The sequence below is a fragment of the Martes martes genome (assembly GCF_963455335.1).
Source record: "Martes martes genome assembly, chromosome: 11".
NCBI lineage: Eukaryota > Metazoa > Chordata > Mammalia > Carnivora > Mustelidae > Martes > Martes martes.
Genome location: NC_137899.1, coordinates 75,588,981 through 75,613,855, shown reverse-complemented (window position 1 = coordinate 75,613,855; position 24,875 = coordinate 75,588,981). Strand labels below are relative to the sequence as shown.

Genomic DNA, 24,875 nt, shown 5'->3' with positions numbered 1-24,875 from the left:
ATTAACTTGGCAGCAGTGTGTATAACAACTGGGCAGTGAGCAACTAGAGCCCCCGCCCTAGAAGAAAGAAAGAAAGTAAAAAAAGCAATTAGGTTGTTATTAGGCAAACGTCCATATTAGAACTGCTGAAGAGTGTGAACTAAGAAATGGTGACAAGATGGATTCAAGAATAAAGCCTATCTCTACTCTCATATGAGTAAGTAATACTACATAATTATATAATACATTTATAGGAAAGGCTCTCAAAGCATAAAAAATTATCTGAAAAATATGTAAGGACCGTATTATATCTTACTAAATCTATAACCTGGGGATTTTTTTCTATACTTAACAAGAGATATTGAGTATTTTAAAATACATCTGTCAACCTAACCTACTTGGAAAGTTTTCTAGATGGCAAGACATCCACTGAATTTTCAGATGATTAGCTACTTAAGTCTCCTCTAGAAAGGAATATTTGGTTGAGCAAAGCCATCACTGATAAATTACCAGACTAATAAGCCTAAAAATAGCAAAACAGAATTAAATTACTACCTGTCAAATTCCTGACACTGCATGTTCAAAAAAAAAAAGAGAATAAACATAGAAATGCATGATGGGGGAGAGGGGAGTATCTGCTCACTTCTGATTTCCTTAATTCATTAAAACTATAATTTTCCTAGGAATAGCCTCAACGTAGCCAGGCAGTTACTAACCCTTAAGTGAATTTATCTCAAAACTACTTTGAAAATTAAAAAAAAAAAAAAAGGTACACTAGATCATTTAGAAAGTAGGATTCAGGGCGCCTGGGTGGCTCAGTCAGTTAAGTGTCTACCTTCGGCTCAGGTCATATCTCAGGGTTCTGGGATGGAGCCCCATGTCAGGCTCCCTACTCAGTGGTGGGTCTGTTTCTCCTTCTACCCCTCCCCACCATCTGTACTCTCTCTCTACTCTGTCTCGTTCTCTCAAATAAATAAAATCTTAAAAAAAAAAAGTAGGATTCATTTTCCAGTGAAAGACATATGTAAATAGTAAATGTAGATAGTAACTTGGTCCTAGGCCTTTTACTACCCAGAGTATCAAACTCCATCATCTACTTGGGAGGGAGAGAAGCATAGGAAATCTGAAAAAGAAACAACTGAGTATGAAAATAGGTAAAATTTTATCTTAAATGCTCAAAGCAAGTTAAACAGGTTATTAGTTAGCATGGTATAGGAGTAAAGATACTCACTAACCTAGGAGTCAGAATATAGAATACCTAGGTTCTGTCCAAACCCCATTATTAGCTAGCATGGGCCCATTTACCTTATCTATAAAAAGAGGGGTTTGGACTAGCTGACTTTCAAAGTCCACCCAGTTCAGAGACTTAACTCCATCTACCTACTCATCATCAACTCACCCACCCCTTCACCCAGACACGGTTAAAACAGTGACTTCTCTGCCCTTATAGAGTTCTATATCACACTCATCCATTTCTAAATACCTGTTCCTGTATTTAGATTTTTATACCTATTAGTATTAGTCATGCCTCAGTCACATACTATACTTTTCACCAGGTGTCTCCTTCAGTTTAGCCACATTATTTCCCTATTTACTATTCAAACCCTGTTCATCATTTAAATTCAGCTCAAAAACCACTTCTAAATAGAAATTTAAAATTTCTCCCTTTGGGTTCCAAAGGCCTTTGATATGCCTTTATTATGATAATATTTTATTTCATTTGGCCTGATACTGAACATAAGTGACTCCCCATTAGAAAATCCCTAAGAGGCTCATTTACCTCATCATCATAGTGAAGTCTGGCAGTCATATGTCAGTTGAATAAAAGGCTCTTTCTGGGTATTTAAAAGTTAGACTTCACAGTACTGACTCTTCAGTATGTCTACTTTTACATACTTTGAAATACTCTAAATTTATGCCCTTAGGAAAAATATCCCATTAAAACCAATCTTAAGAATAAAGCCATGTTTTTTTCCCCTTACAGAAAGATAGGAAGAGGAGAAAAGTGAGATTAAGAGAGTTAAAGCAACAAGAAAAAGGGGAAAGGAAGGAAGAAAGTAGTACACATATGTAAGAAAGAGAAGTACTTGTACAAAAGAGATTCAATATCAAAGATCACAATTGAAGAAGAAATTTGAGTACAGCTATGCACTTACTCTGGTGAAACTGCGACCAGAACACATTCTAAATGTTTTTTTTTACAATGTTTTGCAAGCTTGTGTTACATGGTTTTGGACAGCCTCAATGACAGGCAATGGATCTTCTTTAGAGGGTGAAATCAGGTTTGGAGATATTTTAAAAGTTAATTCAGAACCAAGTCTAGTGAACAATGAGTATAATACTATTTTTGCTTGAAAATTATTTCACAGAAAGGACACTGTGAACCACAGTTATATACTTCTAAAGTCAATCAACAATGTAGGGCGTATTTCTCACTTCACAGATAATCTCAGACGTTTACAAAATGAATTCAAAGAAATCTGGAATGAAGAATACTACTGAAGTCAACAAAAAGAATCAATATTTTCTCTAAGGGTTCATCTAGTTAGCAATCACTTACTGATAGTATAACTACATGCAAGACAATCTGAACTTTCTACTTAAGGTTTACATGTTTTTTTCCTTCCTATCATACAATAAACTTCTTGTTTTATCATTAGTTACTGATTTCTTCAGACTCATTTCCTTAGAATATCACAGTATCAAGCATTTCAATGTACATATCTCTTGAAATGTGGACAACTGTTCCCAAAATGTTTCATAATAAAAGAGAAATGTAGATCACATTCTAATTTCTTTTTAGAACAATTCCAATTTATTTAATTTAAATGTAAAAACCATCATCAGAAATAAGTATTTCTTTGGACAAATAAAATTTCAATACTTTAATCACTTTTGAGTCAAATGTACGGCTATTTTATACCACTTATGTAATTACGAGTATTTTCTTTGACCTTCATTAAACCTTATTCTGCTGAGGAAAAACTCTTGTTCTTTCAACAAGTCAAGTTTCTTACTTTCTTAACTGATAACAAAAAACCCCCACTAAATCGTGTACCTGTATGAAACAACCCACACATTTATTTACCACAGAGAACTGAGGAAAAGTACTTTTTAAGTACTGTTGTTAGAAGGTGTAAACATGCCATATGCTATGATAAAGAAAATTAATTTTACTTGAATATACAAATGATTTAAATAAGGTTTAAAGAACTAAGGAGTAAGTAACCATTCACTCAGAAGTTAATCACTAAAGTCAAAGATACAGAGCAAACTGATTTCTATAAAGTACTTTAATAAAATAATTAATAGGAATGGAAGCAACCCATATGTCCATCGATAGATGAACAAACAAAATGTGGTATATAAATAATTCAGTATTATAAGAGAAATTCTGACATGTGCTACAACATGGATGAACCCTGAAGACATTATGCCTAGGAGAATAAACCAGTCACAAAATGACAAAATAATGTATGATTCCACATTTATGAGACACCTAATGAAGTCAAATTCATAAAAACAGAAAACAGAATGGTAGTCAACAGAAGCAGAGGAAAAGTGGAGAAGGAGAAATTATTGTTTAATGGGTATGGAGTTTTAGTTTGGGGAAAATAAAAAAAGTTCCAGAGATGGATGGTGGTGATAGTTACACAATGTGAATGCACTTAATGCCAAAGACTTATATGCTTAAAAATAATTAAAACAGTAAATTTTATATTATGTACATTTTGTCACAATGAAAGTAGTATATAGGGTGAAACAGGTGAAGAGGATTAAGAATACATTTATTCTGATGAGTACTAATGTACAGAACTGCTGAATCACTGTACTGTACACCTGAAACTAATAGAACACTATTTGTTAATTATACAGGAATAAGTAACAAGTAAGTAACAGTTGCTACTAAAAAATAACAGGATTTAAATCAGAAGCAAAATCAGATATGCCTAGAAGTATGTTGAACCTCTATGTTCATTAGGGTTAAGTGTAAAGGACAGATCTGATAAAGCCTTGAACGTTACAAAAACAGTAAGACCAAATTTCCCCCATTATTCAGGATTTCACATATCGGGCAGAATATCAGGATGAGAAAAGGTGCCTGGATGGATACTAAACACTCTTTGCAACATATCTAAAAATCTATTAATTTCTTCATTTTCCAACAAGTAATGGAACTGGTTAGCCTAACACGAGTTCCCACCTTACTTGAGGTGGGAATAGAGAAGAAAATCAATTATTTCTTTAAAACCTAACACGGTTGTGGCAAGTCATGATTGTGGTCACTGGTCCAAAGATGATGTACTAAGATTTAGAACTGCCTAGTTATTTGAATAGCTCACAAATCCAGTAAATATTTATTTACTGAATATGTGTCAGGTACTGTATCAGGTATCTGTGAAAGAATAAAACTCCTAATCCTTGAAAATCTATTAGGGTCAAACACTTAACAAAAAGTAAAACCTGAATAAAAAAGCAATCACAGTTTCAAAAATCAAAGTTTCCAGATAATTTTATCCAACCGTACAAATGCCAAAATGTAGTACTGAGTATATAAACCACTGCGAAATACTCAATGAATAGAGAATTTCATGTCATAATTGTGAACCTATGTCCGTGATAAAAAATTTCTCTTTTAGTTGAGTACGCACATATAATACACATATATATTTAAACCTCATCAAAAATATTTCTCTTCCAGCTAAGTACATACATATAACCTATATATTTAAACTTGATGTGCAAATATCTATTTCAGGGATTAGTGCTTAAAAACCACTTTAAAACATTTTTTTCTCATCATGTCACTAGTAATTTAATATAATATGTAATACTTACTGAGCTGCTCCTTCCCTGAGAAGATTATCATTATTAAGCAGTAACCGAACATCTGTAAAACAAGTATCGTGTTTTCTATATTATTATTTTTATATGTTTGAAATTTCTATGTAATGAATGCAGCTTACTTTGGTCATATATTAACAATCCTCACTCTTCCCCTCCCCCTCCAAAATGTAAGCAAGATCAAAATTTTATTCTGATGGCAAAAATAACCACAAAAACACACCATGATATTATTTTCTAAAAGCTATTGGTTAGGAACAGGAGAGGGAATTAAATAGAAATATAAATTTCCCCAGTGATCCAAAAGTTCACTTTACGCTCCTTGGATTTTACCTGTTTTTTGCTAACTGAATGGAATCCAAGGAGATTTTTCACTTTTACCAAATGGTAATTGTCTCTCCACTTTATGCCATTTTGACTTATGAAAGATTTCATAGAATGCTCTATTTTCGGACAGCAGGGAAAACCTGTACATGTTATTTTATACCTTATTAATTAATAGCCAATGTAGGCAGACGGTAATGTATTTCCAAGGAATTAAAGTGGAGATAAAATAGATCATCTGATGTGAGCTGCAGAAGATGCCTGCCTCCTAGTCTGACAACACTTGCATGAGTTTCAAATGAATTTGTTTCATACAAAAAGGGATTAAGCAAGAAACAGCTTGTGAACAGAGCTCAGATGTAGACATTTCTGTCCTCAGCTCATGTTCAAACAACAGATGAATGCATTTAGTTCAATATGGATAACTGCTTTATTTGATTTACTTTGATTATTGATTCTTAATTCTAATTTTAGACTCAATTATTTTGTAGACATTTGCCTACTCACCATTAAAACATAACTCTCTCTGCTTGCCTCTCTGCCTACTTGTGATCCCTCTGACAAATAAATAAACTATTTTTTTAAAAATTTATTTATTTATTTGACAGAGAGAAACAGCAAAAGAAGGAACACAAACAAGGGGAGTGGGAGAGGGATAAGCAGGCTTCCCGCTGAGCAGGGAGCCTGATACAGGGCTCGATCCCAGAACCCTGGGATCATGACCTGAGCTGAAGGCAGATGCCTAACGATGAGCCACCCAGATGTCCCAATATTAATTAGTTTTTACATGTTCTCCCCTCTTCTGAATATGGTGAAATAATGCCCCCCCACCCTTTTTTTTGGTTGTTCATATTATCCTAAGCTTTTCTTTAAAAGGAATAAAAAAATGCATTCCCAATTCCAAAAATATCTAAAATTTAAATTCTGTCTTTAAAAAAATTTAATATTATTCTTTAAGGTGGCTACCTTATTCAAACATAATAATCATATATATCATAATATATTCTAGTCATTGTAAAATGACATTGTAAAATCCATGTTGACAAAAATTTTCACTATTATTTAGACAGTACAGATTTTTCTAGATTACCCCCCTACACACATACTTAGCTTAGTTCTTCTGGTTATATAATTTTTTTCTTTTAAAAAAAGGAGTGCTTGATATGTCAAGCCTTAGTGCTACGAATTAAACACTCACCATTAAACACCTCATTAAATTCTCCAGGAGGGGCATGAATAATGAATTTTGCTGCTATACGCACCTAAAATAGAAATGAAGATATAAATGTTCCATGGCATAGGCCTCTGCTAAAATAACCAAGAATACATTCAAAATTATACTACTTCAAAATCTACTGAAAATGGCTTAAAGATTTTTTCAAAGATAGTGACACTTCTTCAAACACCTTAAGTTTATTACTGTTTCAATCATTTATTATAATCACAATGTATAGTGTAAATGCAGATAAAATACATATTTAACACATTTAAGGATTCAAAGCTACCTACATATAAACATTTTCTTATAAGTAAATTCTTTTAAACTAAAATGGAAAAAATATCAATCAAGAAAATCTGTGTGTATGAAGAAATAAGATGTATTTAGGTTATTTAAAGAAAATAGATATACTATATTTGTTTCTTTAAAATCACAAATTAGTGAAAAATGTATAAAAGAAGGGGAAGAAATGTCTAAATTCAAAATGTTTTAACAGGAGACCTGACTGAACCTTAGGAAATTTTAGTTCAAAAATACATGAGAGAGAATATATCAACAGGCATATTGACAGGCATATTTTAAGAGAATAAAGGCCATGCCTGATTAAGAGATCAATCACTAATGAAAATAAGAGAGCTTAAATGGCATGCCCAACATTCTAGTTTAATGAAGAAGTCTTGAATTCATCTATAACAGTCTTCCAATCAACTTCTGACTACCCCAGCAACTTCTAAGTTGTGGCAGATTCCCCAAAAGTGCTGTCCCCCAACAAGCAGCAGCAGCAGCACCAGCACCAGAAGCAATCTCATCAGAAAGTCAGTCATGGGCCCCACCCTGACTGGTTGAGACTCTAGAAACAAGGCCCAGGAAATACTATTTAGACAAGCTTTCCAGGTGATTTTTTTTTTTTTAAGATTTTATTTATTTACTTGACAGAGAAAGAAAGACAGCAAGAGACAGAACATAAGCATGGGAAGTGGGAGAGGGAGGAGCAGGCTTCCTGCAGAGCAGGGAGCCCAAGGCGGGGCTCCATCCCAGGACACTGGGATCATGACCTGAGCCAAAGGCAGACACTCAACAACTGAGCCACCCAGGAGCCCCTCCAGGTGATTTTTTTTTTTTTTAAAGATTTTATTTATTTATTCGACAGAGACACAGTGAGAGAGGGAACGCAGCAGGGGGAATGAGAGAGGGAGAAGCAGGCTTCCTGTGGAGCAGGGAGCCTGATGCAGGGCTGGATCCCAGGACTCTGGGATCATGCCCTGAGCTGGATGCTTAACGACTGAGCCACCCAGGTGCCTCAGGTGATTTTTTTTTTAAGATTTTATTTATTTATTTGACAGAGAGACAGATCACAAGCAGGCAGAGAGGCAGGCAGAGGGTGGGGGAACAGGCTCCCTGCTGAGCAGAGAGCCTGATGTGGGGCTCGATCGTAGGACCCTGGGATCATGACCCGAGAGGAAGGCAGAGGCTTAAGCCACTGAGCCACCCAGGCGCCCCTCCAGGTGATTTTTTAATTACACATTCATGTATTTGCTGAATTCAATATTGCCAAGGGACTACCCTTGACAAAAACAATTAATTTTCATATTTCCCACTTTATTAACACTGTCATTGTTCTGATGTGGAAACTAAAAATAACGGGAAGAAAAGGAAATAGAAATACATGTTTGTGTACAGATGTGTACAGGTGCATGCATCTAAGCACACATATGATTTTCAGAGGAGACAAATGAAAAAGAGGTTATCAATGGCTAGAAAGATGTTCCTAGTTAGAGGCCACATATGTGACAAGGCCTTAAGAAGGTAGAAAATGCCAATTTAAAACAAAAAAGGAAAGACTTCATAGTCTGGAACACTAAAAAGTTTGAAGTAAAATCTATAACTGTTATGGGATACCACTGAGAGGTAACAAGGATGAAATGATTTTTTTAAATGGGATTATTTAAATTAGTGCTTACCAAGCACTTTATATGAATTATGTCATTTATTCTTTACAACAACCTTATGAGGTAGTTCCTATTATATCTGCATTTTTTTGATAAGGTAACCGAAGCAGAAGTTAAGTAACTTGGTCTGATTCCTGAATCTACACTTTTATTCACTACCCTATACTGCACCTCAGATTTAAATAGTTTTGGTAGAATGGGTACAATCCTCCCACCAAAAGATGAACGTGTAGCCACCAAACAACAGCCTTGATATAAACTTTTTTTTAGTGTTTAAAATGTCAATAGCAATAACATAAAAGAAACAGAAAATTCCTTGAAAGAAACAACAACTAAAGTTCACTCAAGAAGAAACAGATAGGGGCACCTGGGTGGCTCAGTCAATTAAGCATCTGCCTTCAGCTCAGGTCATGATCCAGGGCCCCGGGACTGAGCCCCACATCAGGCTCCCTGCTGGGGGGGGAGCCTGCTTCTCCCTCTCCCTTTGTCTGCCACTCCCCCTGCTTGTGTGCTCGCTCGCATGCGCGCTCTCTCTCTCTCTCTGTCAAATAAATAAATAAATAATCTAAAAAAGAAGAAGAAGAAGAAATAGATAACTTGTATACTCCTAGATCTATTAAATAAACTGAAGTTGTTGTTAAAAGCCTTCCAACAAATAAAATTCCATATTTTCTTATACCAAACCTCTAAGGAGGAATTAATACTAATTCTACACAAATTATTCTGGAAAATCAAGGAGAACACTGTCCAACTCATTTTTAAAACAATGGTGTCATCCTATAACAACGACTTAAATATTTCAAAAAACACAACTCACAACAAATGTATCTCTCATAAGCACGGATGCAAAAATCCTAAATAAAATAATACAAAACTGAATCTAGGACTATAAAGAAAGGATAACACATCATGACCAAGTGTAGTTTATCCTGGAAATGTAAAGCTGTTTCAATACTGAAAACCAAAGACAGCAATTCAAAATATCAACCGATTAAATATGAAAAACCACAGATCATTTCAACAGATGCAAAAATATTATTTTGATAACATTCAAAAACCAATCATGACAAAAACTCAGCAAACTAAGAAGAAAATGTCCTTAATCTGATTAACGGTATCTACAAAAAAGGCCTACAAGCTAACATCACCATTAACGGTCAAAGACTGAATGCTTTCCCTGTAAAACCAGAAACGAGATAAGATTCTCACCAAAATACTAGACAATAGAATCCAACAGTTCATTAAAAGATTATTCACCACAACCAAGTGGGATTTATTCCTGGGCTGCATGGTCCACAAGTCAATCAATGTGATACAATACATTAACAAAACAAATTAACAAGAACCATATGATAGTCTCAACAGATGCAGAAAAAGTAATTTGGCAAAGTACAGCATCCTTTCTTGGGTTAAAACTCTTCACAGTGTAGGATAGAAGGTACACACCTCAATATCATAAAAGCCATCTATGAAAGACCCACAGCAAATATCATTCTCAATAGGGAAAAACTGAGAGCTTTTTCACCTAGGGGGGATGAATGTAAGGATGAAGGGATGAAGGAATAAATGTAAATGTAACCAAAGCGGCAAAGAACTTGTACTCAGAAAACTACAGAATACTCAAGAAAGAAACTGAAAAGACTGAAAAAAGACTGAAACTGAAAAAGACACAAAGAAATGGAAAACCATTCCACGCTCATGGATTGGAAGAACAAATATTGGGAAAATGTCTAGGCTACCTAGAGCAATCTACATATTTAATGCAATCCCTATCAAAATACCATCAACTTGGGGCGCCTGAGTGGCTCAGTGGCTTAAGCCAATGCCTTCGCCTCAGGTCATGGTCTCAGTGTCCTGGGATCAAGCCCCACGTTGGGCTCTCTACTGGGCAGGGAGCCTGCTTCCCCCTCTGTCTCTGCCTGTCTCTCTGCCTACTTGTTATCTCTCCCTCTGTCAAATAAATAAATAAAATCTTAAAAAAAAATACCATCAACTTTTTTCAAAGAAATGGAACAAATAAACCTAAAATTCGTATGGAATCAGAAAAGACCCCAAATAACCAGAGGAATGTTGAAAAAGAAAACCAAAGCTAGTGGCATCACAATTCCGGACTTCAAGCTCTATTACAAAGCTGTAATCAAGACAGTATGGTACTGGCAAAAAACAAACAAACAAACAAACAAACAAAAAAAACAGGCACAGATCAGTGGAACAGAATAGAGAGCCGAGAAATGGACTCTCAACTCTATGGTCAACTAATTCTCAATAAAGCAGGAAAGAATGTCCAATGGAAAAAAGACAGTTTCTTCAACAAACGGTGTTAGGAAAATTGCACAGCCACGTACAGAAGAATGAAACTGGACCATTTCCTTACACCACACACAAAAATAGACTCAAAATGGACGAAAGACCTAAATGTGAGACAGGAATCCATCAAAATCCTTGAGGTTAAATACAGAAAACACCCTCTTCAACCTTTAGCCGCAGCAATTTCTTCCTAGACCTATCACCAAAAGCAAGAGAAGCAAGGCAAAAATGAACTATTAGGACTTCATCAAGATTAACAGCTTTCTGCATAGCAAAGGAATAGCCAACAAAACCAAAGGACAACAGAGAGAATGGAAGGAGATATTTGAAAATGACATATCAGATAAAGGGCTCCTATCCAAAATCTAAAAAGAACTTCTCAAACTCAACACCCAAAGAACAAATAATCCAATCAAGAAATGGGCAGAAGACATGAACAGACATTTCTCTAGAGAAGACATACAAATGGCCAACAGATACATGAAAAAATGCTCAACTTCACTCGACATTAGGGAAATACAAATCAAAATCTCAATGAGATACCACCTCACACCAGTCAGAATGGCTAAAATTATTAAGTCAGGAAACGACAGATGTTGGTGAGGATGTGGAGAAAGGGAAACCTTCCTACACTGTTGGTGGGAATGCAAGCTGGTGCAGCCACTCTGGAAAACAGTATGGAGGTTCCTCCAAAAGCTGAAAATAGAGCGACCCTACAACCCAGCAACTGCACTACTGGGTATTCACCCAAAAGATACAAATGTAGTGATCCGAAGGGGCACGTGCTCCCCAATGTTTATAGCAGCAATGTCCACAAGAGCCAAACTATGGAAGGAGCCCAGATGTCCATCAATAGATGAATGGATAAAGAAGATATGGTGTGTACACACACACACACACACACACACACACACACACACACACGGGAATATTATGCAGCCATCAAAAAATGAAATCTTCCCATTTGCAACAATGTGGATGGAACTAGAGGGTATTTTGCTAAGCAAAATAAGTCAATCAGAGAAAGACAATTATCATATGGTCTCACTGGTAAGTGGAATTTGATAAATAAGGCAGAGGATCATAGGGGAAGAGAGGAAAAAATGAAACAAGACAAAAACAGAGAGGGAGACAAACCATAAGAGACTCTTAATCTCAGGAAACTGAGGGCTGCTGGAGCGGAGGCAGGTGGGAGGGATGGGATGGCTGGGTGATGGACACTGGGGAGGGTATGTGCTATGGGGAGTGCTGTGAATTGTCTAAGACTGATGAACCACAGATCTGTACCCCTGAAACAAATAATACATTATATGCTAAGAAAAAAAAGTAATGAGAAAAGAATGTTTGTTCCTACCACTACTATTCAACATCATACTGTCTTACTGCAGTAAGAAAGATATTTCATAAATGAAATACAACTTTCTATTTGCAGACAACATGATTGCTTATAATGAAAAATCCCAAGGAATCTGAAAAATAATAATTTATGTGTAAATCTAACAAGACATGTACAGGACTAGTGTGCTGAAAACACAAAATACTGATGGAAGAAATCAAAGAAGAACTAAATAAATGGAGAGATATGTTATGTTCATTGACTGGAAGACTCAATAACATGAAGATGACAATTTTTCCCAAACTATTCTGTAGATTCAAGGGAGGTACAATCAAAATCAAAGCAAAATTTTTCTGATACACAACAAGCTGATTCTAACACTGTTGTTTCCTATATTATTACTTTTCCATGAATAAAAAAAGTAATGAATGTGGATAATTTTGGCCATATATTAAGATCCCCTCTCCCCAAACATAAGCAAGATAAAAAAGTCGCTGTGTTGACCAAAATAACCACAAATACATACACATGGCATTAAAATAAATTCTGGTTAGGAACTGAGAGAATGAAATATGTTATTTTACATCCTTAATAGTAAATGCAAAGTAGTAAAGACAATGAACAAGAATAGCTAAAACCATTTTTAAAAAGAACAAAACTGGAGAATTCATGCCACCTGATTTTAAGACTTATTACTGAATCTGAACTAAGAGTACAAAAACATACCCATATATATGGCCAAATGATTTTCCATAAAGGTACAAAGGCAACTCAATGGAGAAAGGATATCTTTTCAACAAAGGATATTCAAACAAATAGATATCCATGAGCAAAACCATAAATACCAAACTAAACCTCACATCTTATTAAAAAAAAAAATTACAACAGAATGGATCACAGCTCTAAATGTAAAGCATGGAACTTACAAAAATTTAAAAGAAACAGAAGAAAATCTTCATAACATGGGGTTAGGCAAAAAAATCTTAGACATATTAAACCATGATCCATTAAAAAAAAAGACTGATACTGGACTTCATTGAAATTAAAACCTTTTGCTCTGGGGACGCCTGGGTGGCTCAGTTGGTTAAGCAGCTGCCTTCGGCTCAGGTCATGATCCCGGCGTCCTGGGATCGAGTCCCACATCGGGCTCCTTGCTTGGTGGGGAGCCTGCTTCTCCCTCTGCCTCTGCCTATGCTCGCTCACTCTCTCCCTCTCTCTCTCCAACAAATAAATAAAATCTTTAAAAACAAAACAAAACAAAACAAAACAAAAAACAAAAACAAAAAAAAAACCTTTTTCTCTGTTAAAGACACTGTTAGGAGAACAAAGAGACAAGCTACAAGCTAGAGAAAATACTAGCAAATCATGTATCTGACAAAGGACTTCTATCTAGAATATAAACATTCAAAAGTCAACCGTAAGAAAACAGTAAGCAAAATACTTGGGACATTTCAGTGGATAGGATACACTGAAGACAAATGCACAAAAGGATGTGCAACATCATTAATCATTAGGGAAATGAATGCTGAAATCATAAAACACGACTACACACCTAAGAGAATGGCTAAAATAAAAAAAGATTGATAACACCAAACACTGCTGAGGATGCAGAACTGGAACTCTAATACATGGCTGTGGCAACCCAAAATGGTACCAACCAGTTTGGAAAACAGTTTGGCAATTTCTTATAAAGTTAAGCACGTACCACCAAAAATCTTACTTCCAGGTAGCTACCCTAGAGAAATACAAAACAATGTCCACACAAAAATCTATTCACTGGGACACCAGGGTGGCTCAGTCAGTTGAGCATGTAACTCATGATCTCAGGGACATGGGATGGAGTCCCACGTAGGGTTCCGCACAGGCACTCACATGCCTATGTGCATGTGCTCTCAAAAAAAGGGGGGGGGGCAGCACTTTTGTGGCTCAGTTGGTTAGGCCTCTGCCTTTGGCTCAGGTCATGATCCCAGAGTCCTGGGATCTGGATGGAGATGGAGACCCACAGATCAGGCTCCCCAGTCATCTTCCTCTCCCTCTGCTCCTCCCAACCCCACAAATACTCAAAACTGGAAACAACCCACAACCCAAATGTCCATAAATGGTGAATGCATAAATAAAAGATGGTGTTTCTACATAATGGAATATTACTATATATTTTATGTTTTCAAAATTACTTTCTTCTAAATGTTTCAAATTACTACTAAAATCAAAAGCCAAAATATAAAAAATAATTTTAAACAGGCAAGGGTAGAGTAGGATATGGAAGCAATGCATGCTAAACATACATTAGACTCTATTATGATTATGTAAATGTCTTAACTTCTCAATTTCATTCATCACACCTCTGTCCCTGCGACTGAGGTAAGGAGTTGTTAGCATTTAAAACAGTCTTAATCATTACCACAGGCAACAAATAAAACTGGTAACTTGCTGATGAATTTACCAATTATTTCTTTCAAAAACATTTAGAATTTTAAGGTAATTGGCTTTTTTATAAATATAAAAATATTTACATAAATATTTTTATTTATTTATTTGAGAGAGAGAGAGAGAGTGAGAGATAGAGAGAGCAGGTGCAAGCATGGTGGAGTGGGGGAGGGAGGAACGGGAGAGGGAGAGGGAGAAGCAGGCTCCCCGCTGAGCAGGGAGCCTGACACAGATAGGGACCTGGGACAATGACCTGAGCTGAAGGCAGAGACTTAACTAACCACCCAGGTGCCCTGAGGTAATTGTTTCTAACAGTCCTATGACTTAGAAACCTGACAAAATTAAAGTACTAATAGCAAGCAGTATATATATTAATATTTAGTGATAAAATTAGCTAAGTGGTTGAGCTTTAAAATTTTTGGTTGTTTGAAAAAAAAAAAAAAGCATATACCATTTAGAAGTTTAGTTCTATTTGGAGTTTTCACCAAGAAAGCAAAAATGACCTAAATGTTTTTCCTATAGACTTACTGGCCCTTGTTATTGCTAAATGTACGCATTTACAATAAAGTAAGCAAAAACAGTTAACACCATTGCTCACAAGACCGAAAGTGAATGGTAGGTCAAAAGAAGTACCATTAAGGATAGGAGGTCATAGGAGCTGTCTGTGAACCCAAAACACAACCTTGGATTATACCAGCTATGCCTGGATATTGTAATCTGGTCTTTGTGAATTTCACTAAGAAAAATGTGATTTTTTAAATTTCTCAGGCATTAAAGGAAAGAAAGTATATCTGCCACAGTAAATGCTTAGTTGTCTTCTACGAAATTGTTTAATCATGAGGGTATTTTCTAAGCACTGCTATAGACCCAATGTTCCCCTACACCCATCCTTCCTAGCCAACTTTTTTTTCTCTTAAAAACTATTTATTAAAAAAAAAGCAAAAAAAAAAAAACTATTTATTCTACCCCACTTCTAAATCTAAGAAAAGAAAAATGATCATACAATAAGACATCCCAAGAGTAGAATGAATTTATGAAAATAATCAAAAACATATTTCCTTGAAGTTTTGAAGTTTTTCTAATACACTGGAGCTATATTTTATTTACCCCCTTGGAATAGTACAGCTTTTCTGGAAGAGCCCAGATATATTCCTAGACCCTCTGCTATATCTTCTGCATTACCCAGCATCTTCCTCTATGTGTTATTCAATATCAAGTCCTTCTAAACTGGAATCAGATTCAGGAAAGAGTTATTGTTATTTCTTTTTAGGGGTGGGCAGAGGGAGAGGAGAGAGAGAATCCTAATCAGATTCAGGAAAGAGTTATTTTACCCTTCCTTCCTTCCTTCCTCCCTTTCTTGGGGTGGGGGAAGAGGGAGAGGAGAAAGAGAATCTTAAAAGCCCAGCATGGGGCTTGAACCTACAACCCTGAGTCATGATTTGAGCAGAAATCAAGAGTTGGATGCTTAACTGATTGAGCCACCCAGGTGCCCCTCCCCCATTTTTTTTAGAGAATGCAAGAGTGGGGAGGGGCACAGAGAGAGGAGAGAGAATCTACTGTATTTCTCAACCGCAATTCTAGATTGGGGGGAGGTGTGGCTAGATGGGAGATTAACTCTATCACTGTTAGTCACTGGCAACTTCATAACAACTCCTGGCATACTTCATAACAACTGCACCAAGAAGTGTAGTTTAAAAAAGTTAATCTATTAGTGTATAGTTTAATGTACTGACCTGAGCTAAAAGCTGAAGAGCTATATTTTCCCTTTTCTTTCTCTTGGATCCAAATAATATTGTGTAAAATATGCAAAAAGATAAACATAACATAAAAAGCATATTTCATTCTTTTGTGCTTCTGGTAAAAGAGCAGATACCACATGTAACTATAAAGTAACTTATATAGAAGATACAGTAGTGAGTTCAAAACAATATCCAAAATGTTGGTATATATTAATCCTAAAAACAAAAAACAAAACAAAAAAAAAAAACTTCTGCCTATCAACTGTCTGAGATAACATGAAAGTATTAGTCATTGTCAAACTTTATTTTGGTACAGTTTTTCTTATGGGCTTTATTTTTTTTCTAAGATTTATTTATTTATTTGGGGGGGGCAGAGAGTGCACACTCAGTGGAACCTCAAGTAGGTGCAGAGCCCAAAGTGGAGGCTCGATCACAGGTTTCTGAGATCACAACATGAGCTGAAACCATGAGTCAAAATGCTTAACCAACTGCACCACCCAGGAGCTCCTCTTTCTTCCTTTAAAAGAAATTCCACAATTCAAACAACAAATTAAGTAATGATAGTAATGGGTAGTAACTCATGGAATAAAATAAGAATCCACGAGTCCAGACTGACACAAAGAAATGAATAAACAAGAGAAAGCTCTTCATTAGAGTAGAATTTCAACTAATGAGTGTAGAAAGAATGACTGAATTAGAATATCACCTTGAGGACCACCACAGTAATTGCTGTATGCAAAAACCATCAAGGGATGCTAAAATTTATGGTTAAAACTATGATAAAATGACCACAGGACATATACATGGTCTGAAAAGTATCTTTCCAAATACTTAATTATAAAGGGTAAATAGTAATTTTACATTGAAGAAACATGCCAACACACTACTTTTACCAAATGATCAAAGTTGTAAGTAACAGAAAAAACAGCCATCATAGCCTCCTAACAGGATATACTGAGGACACAACATCACTTACAGCCAGAAGATCACAGGCTGAATCTAATCATAAGGAAACATCAAACCAAAATTGAGGTGCAGTCTACAAAATAACTAGTCTGGACTCTTCAAAAGTGCTAAGGTCATAAAGACAAACAACGCTGAGAAGCTGTTCCATATTAAAGACTTTAAAATAGGGGCACCTCGGTGGCTCAGTGGGTTAAAGCCTCTGCCTTCAGCTCGGGTCCTGATCCCAGGGTCCTAGGATCGAGCCCCCTTTTGGGCTCTCTGCTCAGCGGGGAGCCTGCTTCCCTTCCTCTCTCTGCCTGCCTCTACCTATTTGTGATCTCTGTCTGTCAAATAAATAAATAAAATCTTAAAAAAAAAAAAAAAGACTTTACAATAAAGTCAGTATGATCCTGGATTGGATCCTGGACCAGCAACTGGTGAAACAGGAATAGGGTCTGCTGATTAGAAAATAGTAGTGTATACCAATGCTTAATTTCTTGATTTTGATAACTGCACCGTGGTTAGGCAACGGAAAGCCCTAAACAGCAACAGACTTACAGAGTAGGAAAAAAAAGTTCTCCTCTACTGAGGTAATGGGGATTTTCTCCTATGTATTTTTTATAATTTTAAAATTTTGCTCTTTGCATTTAGGTCTTTACTCCACATGGGATGGGTTTTTGGGTATAATATGGGATAGAGATATGTTTTTTTCATTACACTGTCATAAGGATAAATAAAACAACCTAATACTACTTGTTGTATCTTTTCCCAGTGAGCCAAAACAAGACAAACTGAAAAAATGTATCTTATTCACAATATTTTAAAAATGTGAGTTACTTCTTTATTTCAGTCACAGATATGAAACACATGTCATATACTTTAATAAAATCCAAGTCCTTCTAAAATGCGCCTGATGAATTTAGCAGTCATCCTTCAGGTAGCAATTGAAAAATGTAATTTCCTCAAGGAACTTCTGAGTATTCAATAATAACAGAAGGCAAGAGGAAGAGATACTGTCCTATTATTATGGAGGCACAGGCTAACATTAAGAAAATATCATGTAAGTAATGTAAAATTATATTAATATTCTATTTCTTCTCACAAACAACTTATTTTGTTTTAAAGACAACAGTTTTTAAAGACAACAGTTATCTCTGCAAGTGATGAATAATTCATTTTTATACATAAAAATTCTAGTATGGTTATTTAGGCATTGCTGCAATTCACAATGAGCTACTGTGTCCTTAAAATCAAACTAAACAATTTGGGGTTAAATAGAGGATTCTAATTATTTGCATTCTAATTAAGATATGACCCTATCTACCATTTTTGTTTGTTTACAATACTCTGAAACAACTCATGATTTTGGAGACTCAAAAACAATTTGTTATAATTTAGACTTTATAAAAACCCAAAGTGAACGGGTACTTTTTTGATGTTTCATCTATGGCTAAACATATTTAACTTCACTTTTTCATTCAACATCTACACAAATTGTGTTTGATGTTTAATACAAATTTTTAAATGCCAAAACCCCTGTCTTTGTATAACCCCATCAAAATCACTTACTTCAAGAGTTCTCTCTCATGACCCAGCTATCTCATTCAGGTATTTACATAAGAGAAATGAATGTATATGTCCACAAAAATCATGCATAAGAATGCTCATAAGCAGCCTTATACATAATAACCCCAAATGTTCATCAAGAGGAAAATAGGGGACGCCTGGGTGGCTCAGTGGGTTAAGCCTCTGCCTTCGGCTCAGGTCATGATCTCAGGGTCCTGGGATCGAGTCCCGCATCGGGCTCTCTGCTCGGCGGGGAGCCTGCTTCCCCCTCTCTCTCTGCCTGCCTCTCTGCCTATTTGCGATCTCTCTCTCTCTGTGTCAAATAAATAAATAAAAAATCTTAAAAAAAAAAAAAGAGGAAAATAGGGTGCCTGGCTGGCTTCTGGGAAGAGTGTGTGACTCTTGATCTCAGGGCTGTGAGTTTAAGCCCCATGCTGGGTTGTAGATATCACTTAAATAAATAGAACTTTTAAAAAAAGAAGGAGAAAGAGAGAAATCGATAAATTAACTGGGGTACTGATGCAAGCAATACCATGAATAAATCTCAAAAACAAGTTGAGTGGAAAGAAGCCAGACATACACAAAAAATACATACTGTGTGACTCCATTTATAAGATACCCAGAATCAGGGAAAACTAATCTATGGTGATAAAGTTAAAAGTATGGTTGGGCAAAGGGTGCAGGGATTGATCAGACAGAAGCAGGAGAGAATTTTCTCAAGTGGATCGAAAATGTTCTTCAAATGAATGATGGCTGCACACATATTGTGAAAATTCACTGAACTGATTATTTAAAACTTGTGCATTTTATGGCAGGCAAATTATATCTCAACTTAAAAAAAAATTTTTTAAGGGTGCCTGGGTGGCTCAGTAGGTTAAGCCTTTGCCTTCAGCTCAGGTCATGATCCCAGAGTTCTGGGATCGTCTCTCGCATTGCACTCTCTGCTCAGTTGGAGCCTGCCTCCCCCCCACCCCCGCCTACTTGTGATCTCTGTCTGTCAAAAAATAAATAAAATCTTTTAAAAAAATTTTTTAAATCTCTCATATATATGATAGCATATCTTATCATTATGTATAAAATGTTAACTTTAAAACTTAGTAACCATAGACATACAGATGGCCAACAGACACATGAAAAGATGCTCATCATCACCTGTCATCAAGAAATGCAAATCAAAACTACAATGAGAAATCACTTCGGGACGCCTGGGTGGCTCAGTTGGTTAAGCCGCTGCCTTCAGCTCAGGTCATGATCCCAGGGTCCTGGGATCGAGTCCCACATCGGGCTCCTTGCTCAGCAGGGAACCTGCTTCTCTCGCTGCCTCTGCCTGCCTCTCTGCCTGCTTGTGTGTACTCTCTCTCTCTGACAAATAAATAAATAAAATCTTTAAAAAAAAAAAAAAAAAAAAAAAGAAATCACTTCACACCTGTCAGAATGGCTAAAATTAAAAACACAAGAAACAACAGGTGTTGGGACGGATGTGGAGAAAAGGAACCCTCTTACATTGCTGGTGGGAATGCAAACTGGTACACCACTCTGGAAAACAGTTTGGAGGTTCCTCAAAAAATGAAAAACTGAACTCCCTACAATCCAGTAACTGCACTACTGGGTATTTACCCAAAGGATACAAAAACACTAGTTCAAAGGGATATATGCACTGGTATGTTTATAGCAGCATTATTTACAATAGTCAAACTAAGGAAGCAGCCCAAATATCCACTGACTGATAAATGGATAAAGAAGATGTGGTGTGTACGTATACACACACACACACACACACACACACAACCATGGAATACTACTCAACCATAAAAAAGGATGAAATCTTGCCATTTACAACAACATGAAAGGGACTAGAGAGTACAATGCTAAGTGAAATAAGTCAGAGAAAGACAAATACCATGATTTCATTCATATGTGGAATTTAAGAAACAAACAAGTAAAGGGGGGAAAAAAAAGAGAGAGAGAGAGAGAGAGAAACAGACTCTTAACTAGAGAAAGGATGGTTGGTTACCAGAGGGAAGGTGGGTGAGGGGATGGGTGAAATAGGTGATGGAGATTAAGAAGTGCACCTGTCATGATGATTAACAGGTGACTGAAATAAAAATTTAGGGATACATGACTGCCTCAGCAGATGGAATGTGCAACTCTTGATCTCAGAGTTGGGGGTTCAAGCCCCACGTTTGGTACAGAGATTACTTAAAGAAATATTTTTTTTAAAAACGTTAAAAAAACTTTAGTAACCATGATAATTAATGAGTGAGACATTATTTGCTTATTTTCTAATTAAGAATCACAAACCTTAAAATTAATTTTTATTGCTAAAAATCCATAAACTATATTTATCCAACATTTTGCTTTCTTTTTAGGTGGACTCCATACCCATGTGAGGTTTGAACTCATGACCCCAAGATCAAGCATCGCACGTTCTACCGACTGAGACAGGCAAGCACCCATAACACTTTAATAGAAAGTACAGTAAAAAATGTTAAAGGTAAAATTTTAAAGAAACAAAAACTAGGAACCTTAGGCTTTCACTCTGAATTATAGAGAGTAATAAATTGGCATAAATCATAAATCTATACTACCTAGGACATCTTTCTCAATCTCCTTAAAAAATACTGGGGGTTTTGGGGTGTCTGGATGGCACAGTCGGTTGAGCACCTGACTCTTGGTTTCAGCTGGGGTCATGATGATCAGGGTTGTGAGATGGAGCACCCTGTTGAGATCCATACTCAGTGTGGAGTTGGTTTGGGACTCTCTATCCCTCTTCCTCTGCACCCCACCCCCCCGCACTTGCATTCTCTTTCTCTCTCTCAAATAAATAAATCTTTAAAAAAAAATACTGGGACATTTTTGCTTACACTGAGGACTCTGGTCTGATAATGTTTTTATTTTTACTCATTTTCTTTATCAGTGTACAATTTATAAGAAGGAAATCTCAATGCTCACACTGAATAAACTGAAGTCACCTTTCTAAGAAATCCCACAGTAATGAAATATCTACACTTTGAACTCTACATAGTTTTCATTAACCAGACTCTGTTTGCAGGGAAGACTCAACTGACAAGGACTGATGAAGTATGACATCCTAGGGAAGAGGGTAGACCAAAAAATACATGGTAAAATAAGTAAAAATCCTTAACACTTAATTCTAAACCATTGCATCAAACTGTATAAATGTTACATCCCACAGGCAAATACGTTAGAATTTGTTCTTGAAAAATTGTACTAAATTACTGATACTTTAAAAAATGTGGTTAGCTTTCCATCTCTTATGCTTCCAAAATCCTCAATGTTAAGGATGGATTTAGTCTGGGAAGTAAAAGAAATTCAGAGGGAAAAGAAAAAAATCAGAGAGGGAACGGACTTTTGCCTATATATTACTGTATCTAAGTGCTTAGAATGGTGCCTGGCAGATAGAAGGCTCTCAGATATTTGCTGAATAAACTAAACATTCAATATCCCTTCAAGGCAGGATTCCTGTTGTCCCTGCCCTATACTCTGCATTCAGTAGACAGTTACTATATGATGAATAAATCTATAAGCAAGAATAAAGTCTTATTTATTTAGAACACTTAGAGAATGTAGTATTTCAATGAAATGAACATTTTTGGAGTTATCATTAATACAATTCTATATATAAACTGTAAATTATAAATAAACTACATTCAAAACCACAAAAACGTATGCTAATATAAGGAAGCAGTACAGTGTATACTCTCTGGAGTCAGACTGACTGGACTGGATTTTCATCTCTACTACTTATTAGCTATGTAAGCTTGGGTAAAATATAGAATATTAGCTATTATTAGCAGTAACAATGAGATAATAAGTATACTTATATTTAGTATAGCTCTAATATTCTTAAAAATAACCCTGGAACACAGATATTTTCACATTACATGTTAGTTTCTTTGTGCCCTATAGTGATAGAAGGATGGCGTATATCCAAGCATTTCTGTGCTGTTTGCAGTGCATTTACTTCCATACACCGACATCCTTTCTCCTCACTTGGAAATCATCCTTTCCCTCTCTACTTGACTCTGCTCATCTCAAAAACCAGTGGCAGCAACACTGCAGAAAAAGCTGGTTTCCTAGCTGCATGGTGGGAATGTGCAAGATCTGCACTTTTATCTAAGACAAATGATCTGTACCCAAGTTTTGATCTTTTTAACCTCTATAAACTTCCACTTTTTACAGGGAAATTAAGGGGATAAAATATACCATTATTTCTTAAACTTTTAAAACCACTACCTCTGTTAGATAAAATAAAATGTTATCTAAAATTACTCTCTGAGATAGCTGCTATTACTTTTAATTTATGAAAGAGAAAACAGAGATCCAGAATTGGGATATGAATGAAGTACTCAAATGAAAGTCTAAGGCTTTTCATAGAGCTGCCTCCCAGTACAGCATCATCTCTCTATGATGGTTCAGAAGATAGGCTGAGAACAAAAGAAAACTCTAGGCAATCTCATCTACTTTCACCACTTCTATTATCTCCACACAACAACAGCTCTCAAATCTATACATCTACCACATCATTTGTCAAGATCAAGATGCATTTTTCTAAGTATAACTTATTTACTAGAAATCTCCATCAAAATGTCTCAAAGATACTTTAGACTGTCTCACCCAAACCTATTCCCTTCTGTTCTTTATTATTTTACTGGCACCACCTAGAAATCATTCCACTTTCCCCTCTCTCCCTCAGGCATCATGATCAGTGAGTGTCTGTCTCTCTTGCTCAAAACCATCCCTTTTTCTTTGACTCCATTCCTTTAGACCCACTTTGTTCAGCATAGTTACAACAATAATCCTGCCTCTAGTCTTACAATCTTCAAAATTCATTTTCCATTCTACCACCAGACTGATTATTTTTCAATGCAAATTGTGATGTTTCTTCCTGCTTAAAATCATCTAACAGTTCCCCCACTGCTAACAAAACAAAGTTCAAAGTCCTTAACATAACATATAAAGCTTCTCCATATCTGAAGGCTATAAAATGTAATTGTTAACAGCATAAATTCTAAAATAAGACTGTATGAACTCAGATTACAGCTCCACTGCCTACTACCTGTATGACCATAAGTAAATTAAATTCAGTCTCCTTTCTTGCAGCAAATGAGATAATACACTTAGGAAAGTGCTTGGCACAGAGTAAGCACTCAAATAATAGCTACTACCTTTTTTACTCTGCCATTTACCAGCTCCTACAGACTATCCACTCCTTTTCTCATCCCACATATACACAATACTGGAGCCTCAGCACTTCATTCAGTCTCTCAAACAAGAGCTCTCATCTTCTATGCCTCCACATCACTGCGTACATATGACCTGACCATCTTTTACCTATTGTGGTAAAATTGTACACAGCAGCATTAATTTCTTAAACTTTGCAAGTTAACAGAAGAAAAGATCACAAAGAAAGGCAAACTCAAAGATCAAATTATACTATTAAAAATTTGGGGGGGGGTACCTGGGTGGCTCAGTCAGTTAAGCATCTGACTTCAGCCTAGGTCATGATCTCAGGGCAGGCTCCCTGCTCTGTGGGGAATCTGTTTATCCCTCTTCCTTTGCCCCTTCCCTCCACTCAAGTTCTCCCTCTCTCAAATAAAAACAAAAAAATCTTGAAAAATAAATAAATTTTTGATGTATTCTTTAGTACAGCAATATTAGTAAATACTTTTGATAAAGGGTCAGTATTATTAAGAACTGTGGTATAAGGTCTAAAATTAAGGACTAATATTTATGTGTGCTTTGACATCTGGGGAAAACCAGGAGGGCCCTGAACGACCTAACTGCAAGTTCCCATCCTCATTCTGCTCCTGCAGATAATGCCTCTGGTCAGACAACCCTCTTTATCACAGGGAACAGGCACAGTTCCTGCTTATTCCTGAGGAACAGGCTCCAATTCCCTGCCAGCCTGCAGAATTATTCAAAAGCCAGTCACATCTTCCTGTGGGAACCAAGGATCACTCCACACTCTTGATATGACAAAATTTGGCTTCCATGGCCTCAGCTTGTTCCTCTATTCCCTAGTGCGACCTCCAAACGGCCCCACATTGTGTGTGGTGTCCCCCTCTCCTGGGCTGTTGAGTGTATGTGATTAATAAGCTGTTGTTCATCTCATCTGTCCAATGTCAGGTGTTGTGTATTCAACCATCCACATAACCCTGAAGTAGGTACCCCTCCTTCACCAACAAAATGAAGAGAAGGGGAATAAAATAAGATCT

At 36.2% G+C, this 24,875-nt stretch overlaps 1 protein-coding gene across 4 annotated transcripts in view; it reads right to left on the bottom strand.

Moving 5' to 3' along the window:
• CAPZA2 (capping actin protein of muscle Z-line subunit alpha 2) overlaps nucleotides 1-24,875 on the bottom strand; it is a 60,136-nt gene that overhangs the window by 19,401 nt on the left and 15,860 nt on the right. For all 4 annotated transcript variants that reach the window (XM_080818440.1, XM_080818442.1, XM_080818443.1 and 1 more), the window contains exons 2-3: nucleotides 6,347-6,410; nucleotides 4,819-4,870 (exon numbers count right to left, since the gene is read on the bottom strand). In XM_080818440.1, the coding sequence (XP_080674566.1) occupies nucleotides 4,819-4,870; nucleotides 6,347-6,410 (116 nt within the window). The remainder of the gene's footprint in view (nucleotides 1-4,818; nucleotides 4,871-6,346; nucleotides 6,411-24,875) is intronic.